At 45.7% G+C, this 19205-nt stretch overlaps 1 protein-coding gene and 1 pseudogene across 1 annotated transcript in view; one reads left to right on the forward strand and one right to left on the reverse strand.

Annotated features, from left to right (window-relative positions):
* Window positions 1–1449: 1449 nt before the first annotated feature.
* Window positions 1450–19205, forward strand: part of SLC22A3 (solute carrier family 22 member 3) — a 102570-nt gene continuing 84814 nt past the window's right edge. Inside the window, exon 1 of the mRNA XM_057739746.1 lies at window positions 1450–1884. Coding sequence (XP_057595729.1) covers window positions 1450–1884 — 435 coding nt within the window. The remainder of the gene's footprint in view (window positions 1885–19205) is intronic.
* LOC130855777 (cytochrome c oxidase subunit NDUFA4-like) lies at window positions 11292–11607 on the reverse strand (annotated as a pseudogene).

The following is a 19205-nucleotide window of genomic DNA, read 5'->3' on the forward strand; positions in this document are numbered from 1 at the left end:
GCACGGAGAACAGTATTAACTCCGTAACAAATAAGAACAACAGTGATAAGAGCTAACACATGGAAAGTGCATACTAAATGTCAGGCATTTTTCCGGCACTTTATGTATAATAATTCATTCAAGCCTCACAGCGACCCCAGGAGGGTATCAGTCTCACTTGACAGATGAAAAGATTGGAGGCCCAGTAAGGTGCCCAAGGTCACAGCTGGTAAAGGTAGCCAGCCTGGCTCCCCTCCTCACACTGAAAGGAAGAAACGTCCGTCTGCGCTCTACCACCTCTCCACCCACCGAGAAAAGCGAGCTAAGGGTAGAACGCTTTTTGAACGTTTGGGGTGGGGGTCTGGGGAGAAGAGCTGCAGAAACTCAGAAAACACGGGGGAGCCTAGGCCAGGGCAGGGAGCGCGCTGTTAGCAGCGCAGGGTGGGCCACACGGCTGAATGCTGCAGCCCAGAAGGGGCTTCAAACCCGGCCCGGGGAAGGCATCCGAGGGTGGACATGGACACAGCAGCCCAGACGCGGAGCAGAGGCCAAGTCGTCAGATCGCACACAGCTCTGCAGACCTCTGGGAGAGAATAAGGAAGTAAAAATAAGGATTCAAACCAACTAACAGACACGCTTTCCAGGCAATTTCAGGCCGAGAACGAAGGCCTTGGCTAAAGAAAACTGTAAGGGGTTGAGGTCCCTTCTCACTTTGAACTCCAGGACTCTGAACAAGACGCTTAACCTCTATAGGTTGCCCAGCTGCTCTTCTGAAAAAGTTGGACAATATCCGAGATGTCGCCCAAGTCTAACCCCGCGTGGTCCTAGCTCTGCAGTCGGTCCGCTGTTGCAGGCTGCCCGACCCCAGTGGTGCGCGGGGCAGCTCTGCGCACCGAGGGCACGAGGACTGGCGGGGGCTCCCGGGGCACAAGCGCGGGACCCGGAGCGCGCGCGTCGTCGGTCCCCCAGGCTGCACCCGGGACCGCCAAGAAACCAAGTCCCATGAGCCCGAAAGTCGTTGGGTGGCCCTGGAACTTTCTTCCCTGGAGCCCGATCCGGGACCGCCCTCAGAACAGGCTGCTGGCAGGGACCGAATGGAGCTCCGCGCCAGGCCGGAGGCTGTGCGCGTCACTCGCAGTCCCGGGCCAGGTCCCCGGCGCGCGGTGGCGCTCCGCCAGGCCCGGCCGCCCGGGCCCCGCGGCGCGCCCACCCCGACCCCGCGGCGGCGCCCCCGGGGAGCGCGGCCTGGCCCGCCGCGGACGCCCCAGGACGAGAAGCGGGTGCGGCGGGCGGGGGCCCCGGGGCCGGAGGAGCGGCGGGCGCTGGCGCGGCGCCCAGGGGCGTGAGGCGGGTGCGTGGGGGAGGCGGCGGGGGGGAGGCGGCGGCCGGCCGGCCCGCGGCTCACTCGGAGGCCCGGGCGACGGGCGGCAGGACGCGCTCGGGGAGTCCGGCGGGCGGGCGGCGCGCACTATGCCCTCCTTCGACGAGGCGCTGCAGCGGGCCGGCGAGTTCGGGCGCTTCCAGCGGCGGGTGTTCCTGCTGCTGTGCCTGACGGGCGTCACCTTCGCCTTCCTCTTCGTCGGCGTGGTCTTCCTGGGCAGCCAGCCCGACCACTACTGGTGCCGCGGGCCGAGCGCCGCCGCGCTGGCCGAGCGCTGCGGCTGGAGCCCGGAGGAGGAGTGGAACCGCACGGCGCCCGCCCGCCTCGACCCCGCGCCCCCCGAGCGCCGCGGCGACGGCAGCTGCCAGCGCTACCTCCTGGAGGCGGCCAACGCCAGCGCCGCCGCCCCGGGCGCGCTCAGCTGCGCCGACCCGCTCGCCGCCTTCCCGAACCGCTCGGCGCCGCTCGTGCCGTGCCGGGGCGGCTGGAGGTACGCCCAGGCCCACTCGACCATCGTCAGCGAGGTAAGCGCCCGGGGCCGCGCCGGACGCGCCCGCCTCGCCGCCGAAAGCCGGCCGGGCCGGGGCGGCGCGCGGGGCCCCCAGCGGACGCCGGGAGTCGGTGAAGCCGGCCGCCGGGGAGGTCCGCGGAGGCTTTGGACCTGTCGGTTACCTCTGGGGACCGACCAGGTGCATCCTGCACTTGCAAGTGCTGCGTCGTACCCTCCCGGGCTGTGCCTTTGCTTTATTTTCCTCTGCTAGTGAGTTCACGGAGAGGTGCTTCGGTTTAGGTGTGAACGAAAACTGCCCCAGAAGCCAGGTGCTAAGATGCTTCGCACACACCTCCTCAGGGATCGACGCATCCTGTACGACGCTTGTTATCTCTGAGATGTGCGTGCGTAATAGTTGGAAATGACGGGTGGACGCCGGCAGAGAGCCTCACAGTCTCCGGCGGGAGACGCTGAGCAGGTCCGCGCTGGCTCGTGGTCTCCACGGGGCGAAGGAAAGGAGAAAGCAACGTTTGAAGGCAGCGCCAAGTGCTGTGGTCGCCCAGATGGTTATATGAAATGCAAAAGGAAAAAGGTCAAGGATTTCCCGGGAGGATGATTTTGGTAAAACTGCTTTAGGGCAAAGAGCAACATTTGAGAGAAGTTGGGAAAGCTGAGGTTTTGAATACGAGACTTTTTTTTTTCCTGCTAATAAATGACACGAACGCAGAAGGGGAGGCTACAAGCCGTACAAAGTGGACTCCCCACTTACCGAGGGTGGCTGCTGGGGGCCGTGTGGGGGCAGTCCTCGTGGTTTTTTGGCTACGTTTGAGCAGGCAGTGCGTTGGGGATTAGGTGCCCCTCACTCTTGGCGGCAGGACTGTTTCTGCGCGGCGCTGGGCTGGCAGTTTGCATCTTCGTCTTGGTGAGTTCTAACTTTAGGGACTGCCTCCACTGAGCTTGCGGGGGAAGGGATGAGTAGTTTTACTGAACTTTGCTGCAATCATAGATCAATTTACTTTCTAACAAATGATTGAATATGCCCAGGCAAATTAGAAAAGAAAAATGTTTGTCTTTAATTTATCGCCATGAAGAATTTTTAAGCACCTACTTGAATAATGGGGGAAACACTGGCTTCAGAGTTCCCAGTGCTTCATCTGCCTGTTAATGGTGTTCTTTGGTCTGGTGGTGACCTAGTCGCTCTGGGGTTGGGATTGTAGATCTCTGAGGTTATGTGTGTTCTCTGTGTTAGCACACTGTGTGTGGTCCTCTGCTAAGTGCTTTGGAGATCGAACCCCACCGAAGCCCAGCCCAGGCCATGCGTATCTGTGTTTGGGGTACTTTAATTTCTATGTAATTCGTGGGTCATGATCGGGACTGCTTTATAAACTGTGGTGGTCTTGTTGTTAGGGATTTCACTCTTGAAATGGATAGGATGTGAGCTTGGGAGGGAGAGGGTGTTCTCACTAGTACTTCCTTGGAGTTGCATCCATTAGGTGGCTGCTTGGTGCTACTTTCCAGGCAAACTATGAGATGCCACTCGGAGAGTAGACAGCTGATTTTTGAAGACATGTAATTCTCAAATGAAGTATAAAATGAGCCTTAAAAGTAAAATGCACACACACTCCAGTGGGGTTTCCATGAGGAAGCATGATCCGTGGACATCAGAGGAGGGAGACATAAAAATCTCTAAGTTAGTGTCCAGATAGGTACCGTTAAAAGCATTCTGAGGTTCCAGGGTTGTTTCAAGCTTTCCAGGGTTGTTTCAAAGGAGGGATGGTTGGTCTTATGAAGGTCTAACAGGCACTGTGGAAATGAGAGGTCAGGAGACTTGGTCCTGGCATGGTCTCCAGCTAGCTGTGTGGCTTGGGTGGATCGCTTAACCTCTCTGGGCTTAGCTTTCTCATCTGTGGTATCAGGGGTTGGATTAAACCCTTTACAGTCCTACCAATGCCATCAGTGTCATCGCTGGATGGCTGTTCTCAGTGTGCTCAGAACAATGATAAAAATCTTCAAGGAAAAGTAAAATGCTATTCAGAATGCTCTCTTAAGGTTTCCGACAAGTTTTGGAAGTATATTGGAGAGTTTTTTGGTTTTGGTTTTTTTGTGTGTTTGTTTGGTCCTAAATTGTTTGCTTCTTCTGGTTTATTGTTTTTAATGTTTTGATTCTTGAGAGGAAACCCTCCATCTATTCAGGCAGTTCAGTGCCCAGAGCAACTCCTTGCCTCTCAGAGTTCTGCACAGCTAATGTATTACTGTCTTTGGTTTTGCATATAATCCAATTAGTGTTTGTTCTGTCATATGCTGTCAGTGCGGTGAAAGGAGCTGTAGTTCACACCGTGTACCCAGTGTGTTGTAGAGACTTGAAATCTAACATATGAATCATGGAAAGGGGGTGACTTAGGAGAGCTCAGAAGGTGGAAGGGGAGACCAGATTCCAGAATGGCTCCATATGGCTGTTATATTTAATCCTTGAGCCATTGCAGGGGAGATAGCATTGTCCCAGCTTTTAGAAGAGGAACCTGAGGCAGGAGGTGTGATGGGACCTGCCAGCGTCCTCGACCTTTTATGTAGCCGAGTTGGATTTGGATCCTGGGGTCTTGACTGTGAATCCGTCTCCTTTCCTCCAGGCAGTGCTCTGAGTCCTTGGAACAGGTCCAGGCAACATGATACCAGATCACTCACATTTTAGAACCTGCAAGAAATCTTGTTGAACCTTCCTGTTTACTTAGTTACTATCCTGGTGCAGTGGCCAGCATGTCATTTTGTTTCATTTTTGTGGTGTCAGGAACAGGACCTGCTGCAGATGGGGAGGCTGTGCTTCCCTATGGTGGGAATGGCTACCTGTACTCTTGGTGTGAATGTTGCAAGAATGGGCACTTAAACCTCATCCACCCTTTTTTCATCTTACAAAGAGAAACAGTGCCAAGAAGTTGTCAGAAGTCAATGCCAAGTGCAGGGCCATTTCAGTACGGCTTCCCCTCTTGTTTCTCCCGCTCAAGGTGTTGCAGTGGATTTTTCACCCACGTTTAACGTCCTCGGCCACAGACTTTTCTAACGTCTGAATCCCAGCCTTATCTGGTTGTCAGGCATTGGGCAGAAAGCATAATGTGATGTGGAGAAGTCCGAGCCCCCGCCACCCACATATTTCGATTTATTGCCCAAGGAGTGAGTCTTTGAAATTGATGTGAAGACTTTGAAATGCTTGCTTGTGTACCATGGATGGGGGAAGGGTAGGGGGCAGTGTTCCTCTCTCACCAGGAACTGGGCTTCAGAACACCATGAAAAATAAACAGAATTGCCCTTTCTAGATCTTTTTTCTCCCACACACAAAAAATGACAGTCCATTTGAGGGAAGTGGCTGCCCCATTGAAGAAAGCAGACTCTGCTTCAGTCTCTGGGGCTGTCCCAGTGCTTCTCATATCTCTGCGTCGCTTCCTGCGCATCCACCCCACAACATGAGGCCAGCCCCAGACATCAGTGCCATGAGCATACGGTCCTCACTGTTTGCTAAGCATGGAAACACACTGCCGTGAATACTGGAGAAAGGAGTTTAGCCAGGCCCAAGTTTTATTCTGGGCTGACACTCTGATTTGCTCTGGCCACTTGAGAAAGATCTTACTTTTATATTGTTTTTATTTTTAATATTCATCGTGCCTTCCTTGTCTTTTGCTGAATCAGCCTCGCTAGGAGAACATCTGCTTTATCATTACTTCAAAGGACCAACTATGGCATTGTTTATTTTCTATTTCATTAGTTTCTCCTCTTTTTTCTTTTTTTAAAGTTTTCATTATTTTTTTAAAAATTTATTTTATTCAAGTGTGGTTGATTTATAGTGTTGTGTTAATTTCTGCAGAACAGCAAAGTGATTCAGCTATACATAAATGTACATTCTTTTTCATATTCTTTTCCATTACGGTTTATCACAGCATCTTAATTATAGGTCCCTGTGTTATACAGTAGGACCTTGTTGTTTATCTTCCTCTTTATTATTTGCTCTGGTTTTTTGGATTTACTTTTGGTATGCTTTTCTTTTCTGATTTAAGTTAGCTGCTTAGCTCAGTTCTTGCCTGTCTTTCTTCTTTTCTAGTATAAATTTAAAGCTATAGATTTCCTTCTATGTACTTTATTTGACTGCACCCAACAAGTTTTGAAATGCAGGCTTTAATTATTATGCCAGTCTTGGTATTTTAAATTTCCATTATTTCTTCTTTGACCCATGATTTATTTAGGTATTTGTTTTCATTTTTAAACATCTATTGATTTTTTTATCTTTTAATTATTGATTTCTAATTTAACTTTGGAGAGGTCAGAGAATGTGGTCTGAATGATCCTGATTCTTTGAAATTTTATTGAAACTTCCTTTTTGGCCTCCTAGGAGGTCAATTTTTATAAACACTCCATATATGCTTGCGAAGAGTGTGCAGTCTTTAGCTTTTGGGTGTAGGGTTTTATAGATCTCCAATATTTGAAGCTTGTCAATTGTGTTGTTAGAATATTCTATATTTTAATTAACTTTCCATCTGCTTGGTCTATCAAGCATAAAGAGTATTGAAACTTGCCATTACATTGGTGGGTTTGTTATTTTCTCCCTGTATTTCCGACAGATTTTAAAAGTTATACATGAGATTGGATGCATGTACATACAAATTTAGAATTTTTAAAAATCTACATAGTGAGTTGAACCTTTTATTATAGTGTTGGTACTCTATCTAAAATCTGTGATGTATATTGTCCTGAGGTCTACCTGAGGTCCACTTTGTATAATATTATTTAGCTGCCCCAACTTTCTTTTGGTTAATATTTTCCTGCTGTATCTTTTTTTTTTTTAATATTTATTTTTTGGCTGCATCGGATCTTAGTTGTGGCATGCAGAATCTTTCCTTGTGGCGCGAGGTCTACTATCTAATTGTGCCTTGTGGGCTTAGTTGCCCCACGGTATGTGGGATTTTAGTTCCCCAATCACGGATCTAACCCACGTCGCCCACATTGCAAGATGGATTCTTAACCACTGGACCACCAAGGAGGTCCCTTGCCTGCTATAGCTTTTGTTATCCTTCACTTTCAAACTTCCCATGTTCTAATAATTTAGATGGGTTTCTTCTAAAATGCATAAAACTTGATTTTGCATTTAACTACTGTGCTTAGCCTATTCACCATTTATTGTGCTAATTGGTATATTGGGGTTTATTATACCATTTTTTCTTTGTCTTGTTCTTTTTATGCTTTTTCCCTTCCTTTAAAAATGACTTTTTAATTTGTTTTTATTATTCTATTTACTCTTTCCTTTGTTTGGTATTTAGATTTTTTTCCCCTAGCTTTTCTACTTTTTGGGGGGTGGGGGAGTATAGTCGATTTACAATGTTGTGCTAATTTCAGGTGTATAGCAAAGTGATTCATTATGTATATATTTTGCAGATTACTTTCGATTATAGATTATTACAAGATATTGAATATAGTTCCCTGTGCTATATAGTAGGTCCTTGTTATGCAATTTAGATTTCCTTATATCAATTCTTCTATTGGTTACCCCCGAAATTTACTAAGTTTACTTAACAAAGCCTAAATTTAATAGTTCAAACTACTCCTAAACAATTTAGGATCTTAAACACTTTTATTCAGCCTCTATTATAGGCATTAGTAGCCAATATTCTAGGTCTGTTCTTTTATTGTTAATTTATGGGTTTTGTGTAGATTGTGGATGCTTGGGTTTATACTTGTACTTCCATCTACTCATTATTCCATACCCTATCTCTTTCCCCCCCTTGCTTTTGATATAGATCTTTAAGATTTTTTCTTTAGTCTGTATCTCTAGGAGGTAAATAGTCTCAGTTTTTGTTTCTATGGAAATGTTTTTATTTCACCATTATTCTTGAAAAATAGTTGTGCTAGGTAAATAGTTCTATGTTGCCAGTTATTTTTCCTCAGGCCCTTGAAGATGTTAGCTCTCATTTTGTTTTTGAAAAGTCTGTTGTCAGTCTAACTGTCCTTTTCTCTTGGGTTATATCTAGGTGGGTATTTCTTTTATCTATCCAGCTTGGTGTGTGTTGCCTCTAAAAACATCTGGCATATAGTAGGCACTCAATAAATAGCTGTTGAATGAACCAATTGTATTTCCTTTAACTGTGAATTTTGGTTCTTTGGTAGATTCTGGAAAATTCTCAGCTGTTATTTCTTTATTTTCTATTCTCTATTCTTTACTCCTGAGATTCTGCTTGGACATAAGTTGGACCTTCTTTTCCTATCCTTCATGACTCTAAACCTCTCTCTCATATTTCCCGTTTCAGTATCTATATGATGGTTGAGATATTTTTCAGTCCTATCTTCCAGATCACAGTGTTTCTATTTAGCAGTGTCAAATCTGCTGTTTCATCCATTCATTGTAGTTTTTATTTCAGCAATTATCTTTTTCATTTATGAAAGTTAAATTTGTTGTCTTTCAGATATCCCTGGTCATTTATTGGTAGTCTCTTATTTTTTGCTCATTTTTGTGTTTCAATTTTTCAGTTTCTTTAAATGTTTTACATATGATTACTTTACATTTTATATCTGGTAATTACACTGCCTGAAGCCCTTGGTGTTCTTGAATCTCTCATTTGTCATTTGTTTGTTGTGTGTTGGTTGTGAGCTTCCAGCTGGTTGAGCATCTCTGTGGGAAACCTGGCGGCCCGCAGAGAGGATTTGCACTTACTTCTCTCTGAACTCGGACACCTGTGATCTGGAATCACTTTCTCCCTTCCAGACTTTCTGGTACATCTACAACCACTGAATCTGTCACTGTTGTTTGTTTTTATTAGAGGTGTGTGATTTCCCCTTGCTTTCTGAAACACCAACGATTCAACAAATTATTGGGTTTTATGTTGAATCTTATTTTTCAGCAAGAGTCTCTCAAAATAACTAGTCTTTTCTGCTAATGACAAAGATGTATTAATAATTTAACAGTTTTTTTAATGGAGTGAAAGCGGGACCCTAGTGAGTGAGCAGTGCCCCCACTAGGTGTCTGCTGCTTGGCGTTGGCAGCAGGCTTGCCAAGCAGATTCATGCGGTGATGAGTGTATGAACTCCAGAGCCAAAAGGAATGAGAACATGAAAGAGCATCTTCTGCTTCTTTCTGGCAACCAATTTATTAGATTATCAACTAGAGCTCAATTGAAATTTATTTAGCATTTGTTATGTGCTAGGCACTGGGTAATACAAAGATGGATAAAAGTACCCCATGAGTTCTGGCAGAGAGACTTGCCCCGAGACAGTAATGTACAGAGAGTGGTGACAGGTGTGGTGAAGGGATACCTTTTTTTGGTTGACGGGGGGTGAATCAAAGCAGAATGTGAACTGACCTTGACCTCAGCCTCAGAGGAGAAGGAGGAGTCCAAGAGGAACACATGAGGAAAAGGATATTCTGTTCCCACATCCTCTCACCTTCATCATCATTTATTTGTAGCCATTTGTCGAGTGCCTTCTGGAGCAGCAGCTGATGTGTATTCCTCTGACCCACCCACACAAACATGGAATCAAAAGATCAGGGTGGGGTTCAGGAATCTTCATTGTTCACAAGCATTTAAGGCCTCTGCAGGTGGTCCCTAGACTACACATGAGGAGTGTGACAAGATCATCATGCATGGAACAGCGATGTGTGGTTGAAGCAAGTGCCATCTCCCCCAAACACACTGCAGATGTAAGCATTGCCCCTTCACCCAAGACAGGAGTCCCACATTTCATCTGATGAAGTGCTGCAGCTTATTTGCAGAAAGCTTGGGGGTCTCCAGAGATGGGCAACTGACACTAAAATCCTATAATTGATTGGGGTGAGGTGCCTGCAGCTGAGCCTGGGAATCTTGGCAAACCTTAGAGTGGAGCTTTGGGCAAAGGCAGGGGCACAACCACATGAGATGTTCACAGATACAGCGTGGATGTCTATGCTTTTTGATGTATGGGTTAAAGATTCTTGGCATAAGGCAGTTTAGTATAATGGAAAGAATATACATGTCCTTTGGGGTTGGAGAGATCTCAGCCCAAATTCCAGCTCTTCTGTATTTCAACTTTAAGGGCAAGTCACAGACCCTGCCTGAGCCTCAGTTTCTTTAGCTCTAGAATGGGTGTAATTGGGAATTCCCTGGCGGTTCAGTGGTTAGAACTCAGCACTTTCACAGCCGTGGCCTGGGTTCAATCTCTGGTCGGGGAACTGAGATCCCGCAAGCCGTGTGGCATGGCCCAAAAACAAAAATAGAATGGGTGTAATAACACTTCACTTAGTGATTGGTCTGACGTACCCATATAGAGTGCCTGTTATCATGCTTGGCCCTAAGGGATGCTCAAAAAATTGAATCCTGTTAACATGTAAAGAGTTTGAGCTGGAAGAGGATGGGGGAGGGAGAGAGGAAATAGGTGCTGGGCCAGATTTGACCCTGGAGCTGTAGTTTGCTGGCTTCTGGCCTAGCATAATAAATCACTAATAAACTTACCTTAAATATTAAAAAAAAAAACAAAAAAACAAAAACACCCAGCATCTCTTGGGCACTAATTTCCATTAAGGCAGAGAATAGCCTGTACTATTCCTCAGAGACACACAGATAGGTTGTATTCCCCAGCCTCCCTTGAAGCTGGGGTGGGGGAGTGGGGGGTCCTGTGACAGTGTTCTGGTGAGTGATGTTGGGAGAAGCAACACACCTGGAGCCAGAATAACCTTCCTCCTCACAATCCCCACTCTTGCTTCCTTCCCTCATCTGCCAGCAGAGAGTCCTGGAGCCCCCAAAGACGGCCAAAGTCCTTAGCTGGAAGGAGATCAGTTCCTGAAGCCTGCAGGGAGGGGAACCCCCATTTTCCTCCCCTGCACCTCCTCTGCATGGGAATGTGAAATTAATGAAAAACAAACTTTCTTGTGTCACACCACTGAGATTTGGGTTTTTTTGTTACAGCCCTTACTGTGAGCCTGCCCTGACAGTTACACTCTTGGTGTATGTCCTGGAGGCTTGCAGACACCTGATGAAATGGTAGGGAAGCAGGTTCCTTCAAGGCAGTCCTCCCCTTGGTCTGCACACAAGGTCACTATGACCTTGCCCGAGAGCCTTCTGGGCCCCTCCCCTCTGCAGGCACCCCTGTGCAGCCCCTCCAGGACATACCTGGCTGTCCTCTCTGGGCTGTGAACGTGCTGTTTCCTATTCTCCAAATACCTTTCCTCTTTCTTCTTGAGTATGTTCCATTTTTTCCCCTAAAGATGCAGTGAAGAGTTACCTATTCCAGAAATACCTCTCCCCTACACCCTAGGGGTCTGCTTTCCTTCCTCTGCCCAACCACCCTCTCCACCTGCTCAATGTGTTGCCTCCCTCATCAGGCTGCAGCTCTTTTTTTTTTTCTCTAAGTTTCAGACTATTTATTAATCAGTACAAACCACAACACAATACACCTACATGATTTCATGCACTTAGAGGGGAAATATTCCCTGGTTAAGTGGAAAATTGTGCGAATGGCTTCTGGAAGACCTTCATTCTAAGCAGCTTTATAGTGAAACATTTCATTTAGAAGTCTGGACCTTCTTTCTTCAGTTTGCTGTAATCTACATTCACCGAGTAGAACAGGTACTGATTGGGACCCAGTTTGTTCCAGAGTTCTCGGTAATTCTTTCTGTCCCAACTGACATCTGGATTGCACGATGTCGGGTGCAGATGTACAGTGCTGCTCCAGCACCTCCCGCTCCAATAAATACAAAGAGGGAGATCAAGCTAGGTTGCTTGTTGGCCTGACCGATGATCTGCCAGAGCATGGTTGTGACAGAGGCCTTGAGTCCAGATGGAGAGAAAAACAAACCTGCAAGGCCCAGCACTTAACAGCCTCCGTGCCGAGGATGAGTGGACGTCCAAAGTTACTCAGGACCTAGACTGCAGTTTTCTTGAGGGCAGAGACTGTTAGGTATATATTTGTGATGAAATCACATGGTATTTAATAAATCCAGTGATTAAATTAGTGAGTGAACAAGAAAGGGATTGAGTGACAAATTTGACCCCTTTTATAACTTTGGCTCGGCCAACCCTGAAATTGACCTTCGTATATTATAAGCTCTTTTCCCCCAACAGTGCTACTTTATTTTTGCATTAATTCTGTATATTAGTTTAGAGCAAATGGACATTTTAACAATTTTGATTTTTTTGAACATGGTGTATTCGATGTAATTTGAATGTGATGTGTTGCTGCATTTTCTCGGGCATAATTCAGTCTTTCTCACAATGTTTTGTAGTTTTCGGTTTGAAGGTCTTACAAAAATTTCACAGGTTTTATTCCTAGGTACTTGTTTTATTGATAACCTTGTACAGTGCTGCTTCTTCATGACTTAACCGGTGAGGGCTTGTGTCTTCCTCCTCCTCAAACCCACAGGGTCTGACAAATCATCGGGTGGCCACAGCCCTGCAGAAAGTGTCCCCAGGCCTCTGGCCTGAGGGACAGTAGCCACCCGCCTGACCCCTGTCTGCATGGGGACTCTGTCGTCCTCAGAATCCTAACTGGGAGATGCGACCTGGAACACGGAAGGGACAGGAAAGAGTAGGACGGCTGGCTCTTTGGGGTCATAATTTTTATGTGCTGACGTCCCTTGTGCAGAGAAGGCTTTTCTCAGCTGTTCTGGTGCTCCCGGGCACGGCTGTGTCGTCAGCCGAGCTGGGACAGGGCACAGGTGCAGGGCACAGATCAGCGAGGGGCACACGGGTGCCTGGCTCACAGTAGTTCAAGGGCGCAGTGCTGAGCCTTCCAAGGCCACTGGGGGTGGGGTGGGGAGACACTGCCTACCTTTTAAAACAAAATAAAACCTCTCCAATTTTTCCACATTGTTTTCCTTAATCTTAAACTATAACCAAGAAAGGAAGTTTATTTCTATTCTGTGAGGAAAGAGCAAAGTTCCTTAAGATTCTTGGTGCAGCTTTCTAGAAGGAGAATGACACAAGCATGGCAAATGATGGTTAATGCCTTTTTATCTGGGTGAGTGACCTGTAACATGGCTTTCAAAGGATTGCTATGCTCTAACTTTTCTGTGCTTGTAATAAAACAAAGTTACTTTGGGGCTGGTGCTTGTGTAATACTAGAGAAAAACAATGAGGGATGCAGTTCAGGGACTTAGACGAAGGGGAATAAATGAATGTGATTTTAAAAAAAATCCTGCTTTCAAATTATATGGCTAGTATGGGCCCCACCAAGCACCTCGCTCAAAGTGTATGACTGATTAAGAATTTAACTTTAAAAACTGTGTTTAGGGAAATTAAAAATGAAAGTCAGAAAAGGAGTGGTGACTTTTATTGAATATTTTCTAAAAGCTTGCCTCCTAGTCTCTGATTAATCAGTGAAGCCGATGTTGAAGTGGAAAGGGTGGTGACCTAAGATGCCAGAACCCTGGCACAGGTTGCTGTGAGCGACCAGGGTGACAGGCAACATCCTGGACCACTGTTTCCTTACCTGAGTGCAGCAGTCAATTGTCAATGGATTTCCAAGTTTCCTCTAACTCTATAATTCTGCAGCCAAGTTCATTTTCAGGTATTTCATTCCTGACTTCGAACTTGGGGTTCCATATACATACAAGAGTGGGAAGGTGGCTTGGGATGAGCCTAAGTTAAAAGCTGGAGGTGTTCCGTCCCGGAAATCAGGACACCTTTCTTCCTGGCGGGTGTGCTGTGCTGTGAACCATGTGGACGGAGGGAGAGTGATGGCACACATGGGGGTGGCGACAGTCTGGAGCAGGTGCCCATCCTGCCCTCTGTAACATCTGTCCTAGACCCTAGAGCCTCATGGGGAATCTCAGGAGCGGGACACACCCTGGGCCACCCACACAACGGAATCTACCTGAGGGAGGCAGGGTGCGGGCAAGCTTGGACTTCAGAATTGAAAGTGATTATTCTGCGGTCAAACGCAGTCTTTTGAGACAAGTGATCTCCCCGAAGGACAGTTATAGGCCAGAGCAGGGGAGATGAGCAAGTGACAGGTGAGGCTCTGAATTTCCATCTTAATGGCCGTCACCGAGACTGGAAAGTTGAGACAGTCATAAGGAAATACAAAGCAGAGCTTCACAAACCTGTCCACACTCACCCCCTTTGGCCTCAATTATCTGATCATTAACACGTTAACATTATTAAACTTAACATTTAACCTAAGTGTTAAGACATTTAAGTATTTGAATTAGGGAGTACATAATCTTTGGTTAGGGAGTATATAACCTTTCTTTTATGGGTTTTGTTGTTAACTTGTGTTGTATTCGTTTGTAATAAAAACCTAAAAATAAGTGTGAGAGACTGTGTTTTCTTGTTTCTTAGAAAATAGTTCAGGAATGAAATTTGGAGGCTAAAAATAAGGTGAGAAGTGAGACACATGCCTCCTGACGGGTGTTTCTGGTTCCTGTGCAGGAAACCACAAACCAGCCGTCTCTCTCTCCTCCCTTAAATGACGGGAGACATTTTCTTCTTGGGCGGGTGCCAGCTATTTTAGCAGTTGTTGAAATATAATTGTTTAATTTTTCTTGGCTTCATGATGCAGACATAAGAGTTTCATATGTAAGACAAATTTGTGTATCATAGTAGAGAATGCAATTTTATTTTATTTTTTTATTTTATTTTTTAAATTTTGGCCACACCGTGGAGTGTGGGATCTTAGTTCCCTGACCAGGGATTGAACCTGTGCCCCCTCCAGTGGAAGCGCAGAATCTTAACCACTGGACCATGAGGGAAGTCCCGCAATTTTATTTTTTATGGAGTGAAAAGTTTATTTTACTACTGCTTGTGTAACATGGAGGCAGCTTTGGTAAAATTGTGGTTTTCTATGAAATGCCATCAGCACAGTGGTGTCCAGTGAAAGAGACTCAAGTAAGGCCTTTATAAGAGTTAGATGGAACGAGGGCCTCGGCAGGACCTGCTGCCCAGAGGAAAGAACAGAGTCCTAATTCTTAGAACAAGGAGACCCGTGGGACAGTTCAGTATTGGTGACTTCCATGGGCTTTGAAAGCTTTTGCTGTTAGTGTTGTCGAGTTTCTAGAGTTAGAGCTCACCTCCTCGGGTGGCTGAGGGTACTGTGCCCCTCCTGAGAGATGACAGAGCATCCGTTGTCTGGACAGTGCTCTCGCTCCCAGGTGTGTGTTGAAGGCTTGCCCCCCCCCCCCGCCCCCGCCCTGGAAAACAGCAAACATGCTCTCATCATCCTCTCTGCTTACAGCGTCACGTCTCAGATGCCTTTCTCAGCGGTGGCTTATGTCTCTCAGACGCACAGGGTGGCTCTGATTTCACGGGGCTTCTGCCAGCTGGAAGCATCATGCAGCCGACAGCACAAGATGAAAGACGACATGTGTGTCTCTCGCCCCCGGGGAGGGATGCTGTAAGCTGATGCCTCTCAGACATAAACAGGGGGGCCCAGGCACCAGAACCTCTTATTCTGAGGATTGATGGTAGCACACTTATGGGAATTCAAGGATCATGGAGAAGGCAGTGTGTGCTTTTAATATAGATAATTCTTTAAGAGCAGTGTTTTGGAGACATTTCTTGAAAAATGTGTGCCCTTTCATTGTCCTCAATGAGGGTTTCAAAGCAAACCCTCATAGGGAAGTCATGTGGACAATTTATAGTATTAAATATCCAGGGGAGAGGATAAAATTAAATGGAAAGTAATTAAAATTAATTTGGCATTGACTTTAAAAAAAATCAAATAAAGAGATAAATTTCAGAGTTTCTGTAGCGTAGAAGAAATTGTTCCAAGAACCTTTCCCACAGAGAATCTTGCTCTTTCTGTGTCTCAGCTACTCGGTGATAGTGGTAATGACACACTTACCTGAGGTCTCCTTTTGTCTGCCAGCCAGCATTCCTGTCAGATGGCCATGATCCCCTATCCAGAGTGTATGTCTATAGGGCACTTCCAGAATTTTGATTTTTAGATCAAACCAAGTGCATTAGAAAATGAAATAAAACTATTTATGTATTTATCCACTGTATAGATATTTGGATAACGACCATTGATTGTTGCAGAATACTGTGAAAAAATGATCAAATTGTAGATCAGAACTGGTTCAGTGTGGCCTGTCTCTAAGGCAAGTAAATGGCTAAGAACACGGGCCTGCTAGTTGTGTGAACATGGGCAGATTTCTTAGTTTGAGACTTTTCTGAGCTCCAGTTCTTATCAAAGGGGAATAATAGCTGTTGTGTGGAGGTGAAGGAAGGCTGATGTACATAGCGCACGCATATCCTGTTGTCTGCCCATCCTACATGCCACATAACAGGTGATATTGCAGTTCTTGGTCACAGATGTTGCAGGAAGGGGGACCCCTTCCAGGGCCCAAGAGTGGGCTCTTGTCCAACTCTCAGAAATGAATTGTCCGAGGAGACACACGTGTTGACAAAGCAAGAGACTTTATTGGGAAGGGGCTCCCGGGCCGAGGGCAGGAGGGTAGGGGAACCCAGGAGACCTGCTCTGCCACGTGGCTCGCAGTCTCGGGTTTAATGGTGTTGGGATCAGTTTCTGGGTTGTCTCTGGCCAGTCGCTCTGACTCAGGGTCCTTCCTGGTAGCGCATGCATCTCTCAGCCAAGATGGATTCCAGGAAGAAGGATTCTGGGGGATTGGTAGGACATGTGGACTGGCATCTCCTCTCTCCTTTTGACCTTTCCCGTATTCTTCTGGTTGGTGGTGGCTTGTTAGTTCTGTGTTCTTTACCAGGATTTCCTGTTGTAAAATAACTCATGCAAATTGTTACTGTCTTTGCCTGGCCAGGGTGGGCAGTTTCAGTCTATGTTTGCCCTAACACAGATATTGAGGAAGTCCACTCAGAGAGGTAGCTTAGGTCTGGGAATTAGGGGCAAACCCCTAGGCCTGAGGGAAGCTTCTGCTGGGCAGAACACCGAGATTCCAGCCCGAAGGGACTTGGCAGGGATACCCTCCCTGGTATAGTTGGAGCTTGTAGAGCTGGTAGAGCTTGCAAAGACTAAGAAAAGACCCAGAATAGACTCTCAGAGCTACAAGCTTTGGCAACGTCCCAAGCCTCCATTTCTTCGCCTCACTTGGGCCCCTTTGGATATGGGAGCTTTACAGTCCATGGTTGCTCAGAGGTAGACCCACAACTCTGCCCACTGCCTTCACTCCAGCCCCAGTTTGAGTGAGAAATTTTGAAAAGAACTAAAATATCATTCTAACCCGAAGCTCTCTCCATCAAGTGTTTTATTTGCAAGCACAAGAAATCCTGCAATAAATCTGGACAGCAAAAGTTTCCCTGAAGATACTGTGGTTAGAAAACCACTGGTGGGGGGGGGGGCGATTGGGGGCAGATGAATTGAGAGATTGGGATTGCCATATATACATTACTAATAAGAAAAAAATGTCAAATTGTACCCTTTAAATATATGCAGTTTATTGTATGTCAATTATATCTCAATAAAAGTTCTCAAAAAAATTCAATACTAAAAACTTATTTGAAACTACAGCTCAGTGGCCCATCTAGATGGATATAAAATAAAATTATTGTTTGCATTAAATAACATTAAGGAGGAAAAATGGAATATAAAATGGTATTTTTAAGGCAAAGCAATTGATTGATTATAACTAGGCAGAATGCTTATATGTACATTAATAAAGAGAAATTATTTTGAACAATAAAAGAAAGAAAGAGAAAGAAAGAAAGAAGGAAAGAAAGAAAGAGAAAGAAAGAAAGAAGGAAAGAAAGAAAGTGAAAGAAAGAAAGAAAGAAAGAAAGAAAGAAAGAGAAAGAAAGAAAGAAAGAAAGAGAGAAAGAGAGAAAGAAAGAAAAAGAAAGAAAGGGAGAGAAAGGGAGAAAGAAAAGAAAGAAAGAAAAGAAAACTACGAGTGCGGCTGATGCCTCTATTCTACTTGGGTCCATCAGACAAACTTGCTTCACATTTTTGGGCAGTTTGCAATGGCCATATCATGTCACAGTTTGCCTGTCCTGTCATGAGAATCTGGCCTTAGAGAAAAGACCAGAAGACTCCCCTCTGCCCCTGAAATCTATGAAGTGAACACAGGGCAGTGGTGGTGGGGCAGGAATCATGAATACTGAAATTCAGTTTGGGACTGAGATAAATTTGGGCTAAGTTGCTCTATGTATTAAGCAACCCAGTCCTCTTAACACTGAATAGACACTAACATGTAGTCCATGAAGGTAGTTTAATACCCAATAGGGGCAAAAAGCATAATGTAATATACTACATATAACCTTACAGTGATTGACACACCTTTCCTGCTTAGAAACTTATTTTCTTCTTTAATCACCAGACAACATTGTGTTTTAACTATTTAAATGATTTAAAGCATAAATAGTGAACTCATTTAATCCCCACACACGCTGTGAGGCATGGGCTGTTATCCCCGTTCTGTAGAAACGGAAAGGAAGGTGCAGAGAGATTAAGTAACTTGCCCCAAGTCAGGAGCTGCAGAATGGGAGAACTGGAAAAGATATTTTTGATGTCTGAACCAACAGGAGATTAATTGATAGCTCTAGAATATGAAAGGGGCTTCCGTAAATCAACAAGGAAAAGACAGCAAGTCTTGTATCAGAATTGACAAAGGATGACAGTGGTCAGGAAAGGAAACCCAAAAGGCCATTCAGCATAGGAAGGCATGCATATTCACTCATCATCAAAATGCAGATGCAAACAAGACAGCACTTTACACTTGCTAGGCTGGTTAGAAACCAAAAAGCCCCGTGGTGCCAAGTGTCGGTAGGTTGCAGGCCAACTGCTGGAGGACAGGTGGAGCTGTTCTCAAGAACAATCTGGAACCACTGATACAAATTAGGTGTCTGTAAACATATACTGTGACACAGCAATTCCACTCCCATGCATAAATCCCAAAGGAAGACCTCGCATCTATCAGGAGGCAGGTATGTTCATGGCAGCATTATTTGGGCAGCAGGGAGTTGGAGGCAATCTGGGAGAGAGAAAATGCCAAATGTAGTGGATACACCCCAGACAGCAGTTGGAGATGATGGATTAGATGATCACAAAGCGTCATGGGTGGTCCATAAGGCAGAGGGCAGGAGAAAAAGTAAGAAACAGAATGAGGTATAGGCTGCAATACCATTTACATAATGTTAAAAATATGTGGGGCTTCCTAGATGGCGCAGTGGTTAAGAATCTGCCTTCCAATGCAGAGGTCACGAGTTCGATCCCAGCCCCAGGAAGATCCCACATGCCGCGGAGCAACTAAGCCCGTGTGCCCAAAAAAAAAAAAAAAAAAAAATGTGCACATGAAACCATGTAGATTCTGCAAGAATACAAAGATATACCTTAACACATCAGGATAGTTCCTTTGTGGGGATGGGATGGGACTAGAAATAGGGGCAAAATAGAATAAATAAATAAGGCAGGGGTCTTTTATAACCAATGATCATAACACAT

This window comes from Hippopotamus amphibius, chromosome 6 (assembly GCF_030028045.1).
Source record: "Hippopotamus amphibius kiboko isolate mHipAmp2 chromosome 6, mHipAmp2.hap2, whole genome shotgun sequence".
Lineage (NCBI taxonomy): Eukaryota > Metazoa > Chordata > Mammalia > Artiodactyla > Hippopotamidae > Hippopotamus > Hippopotamus amphibius.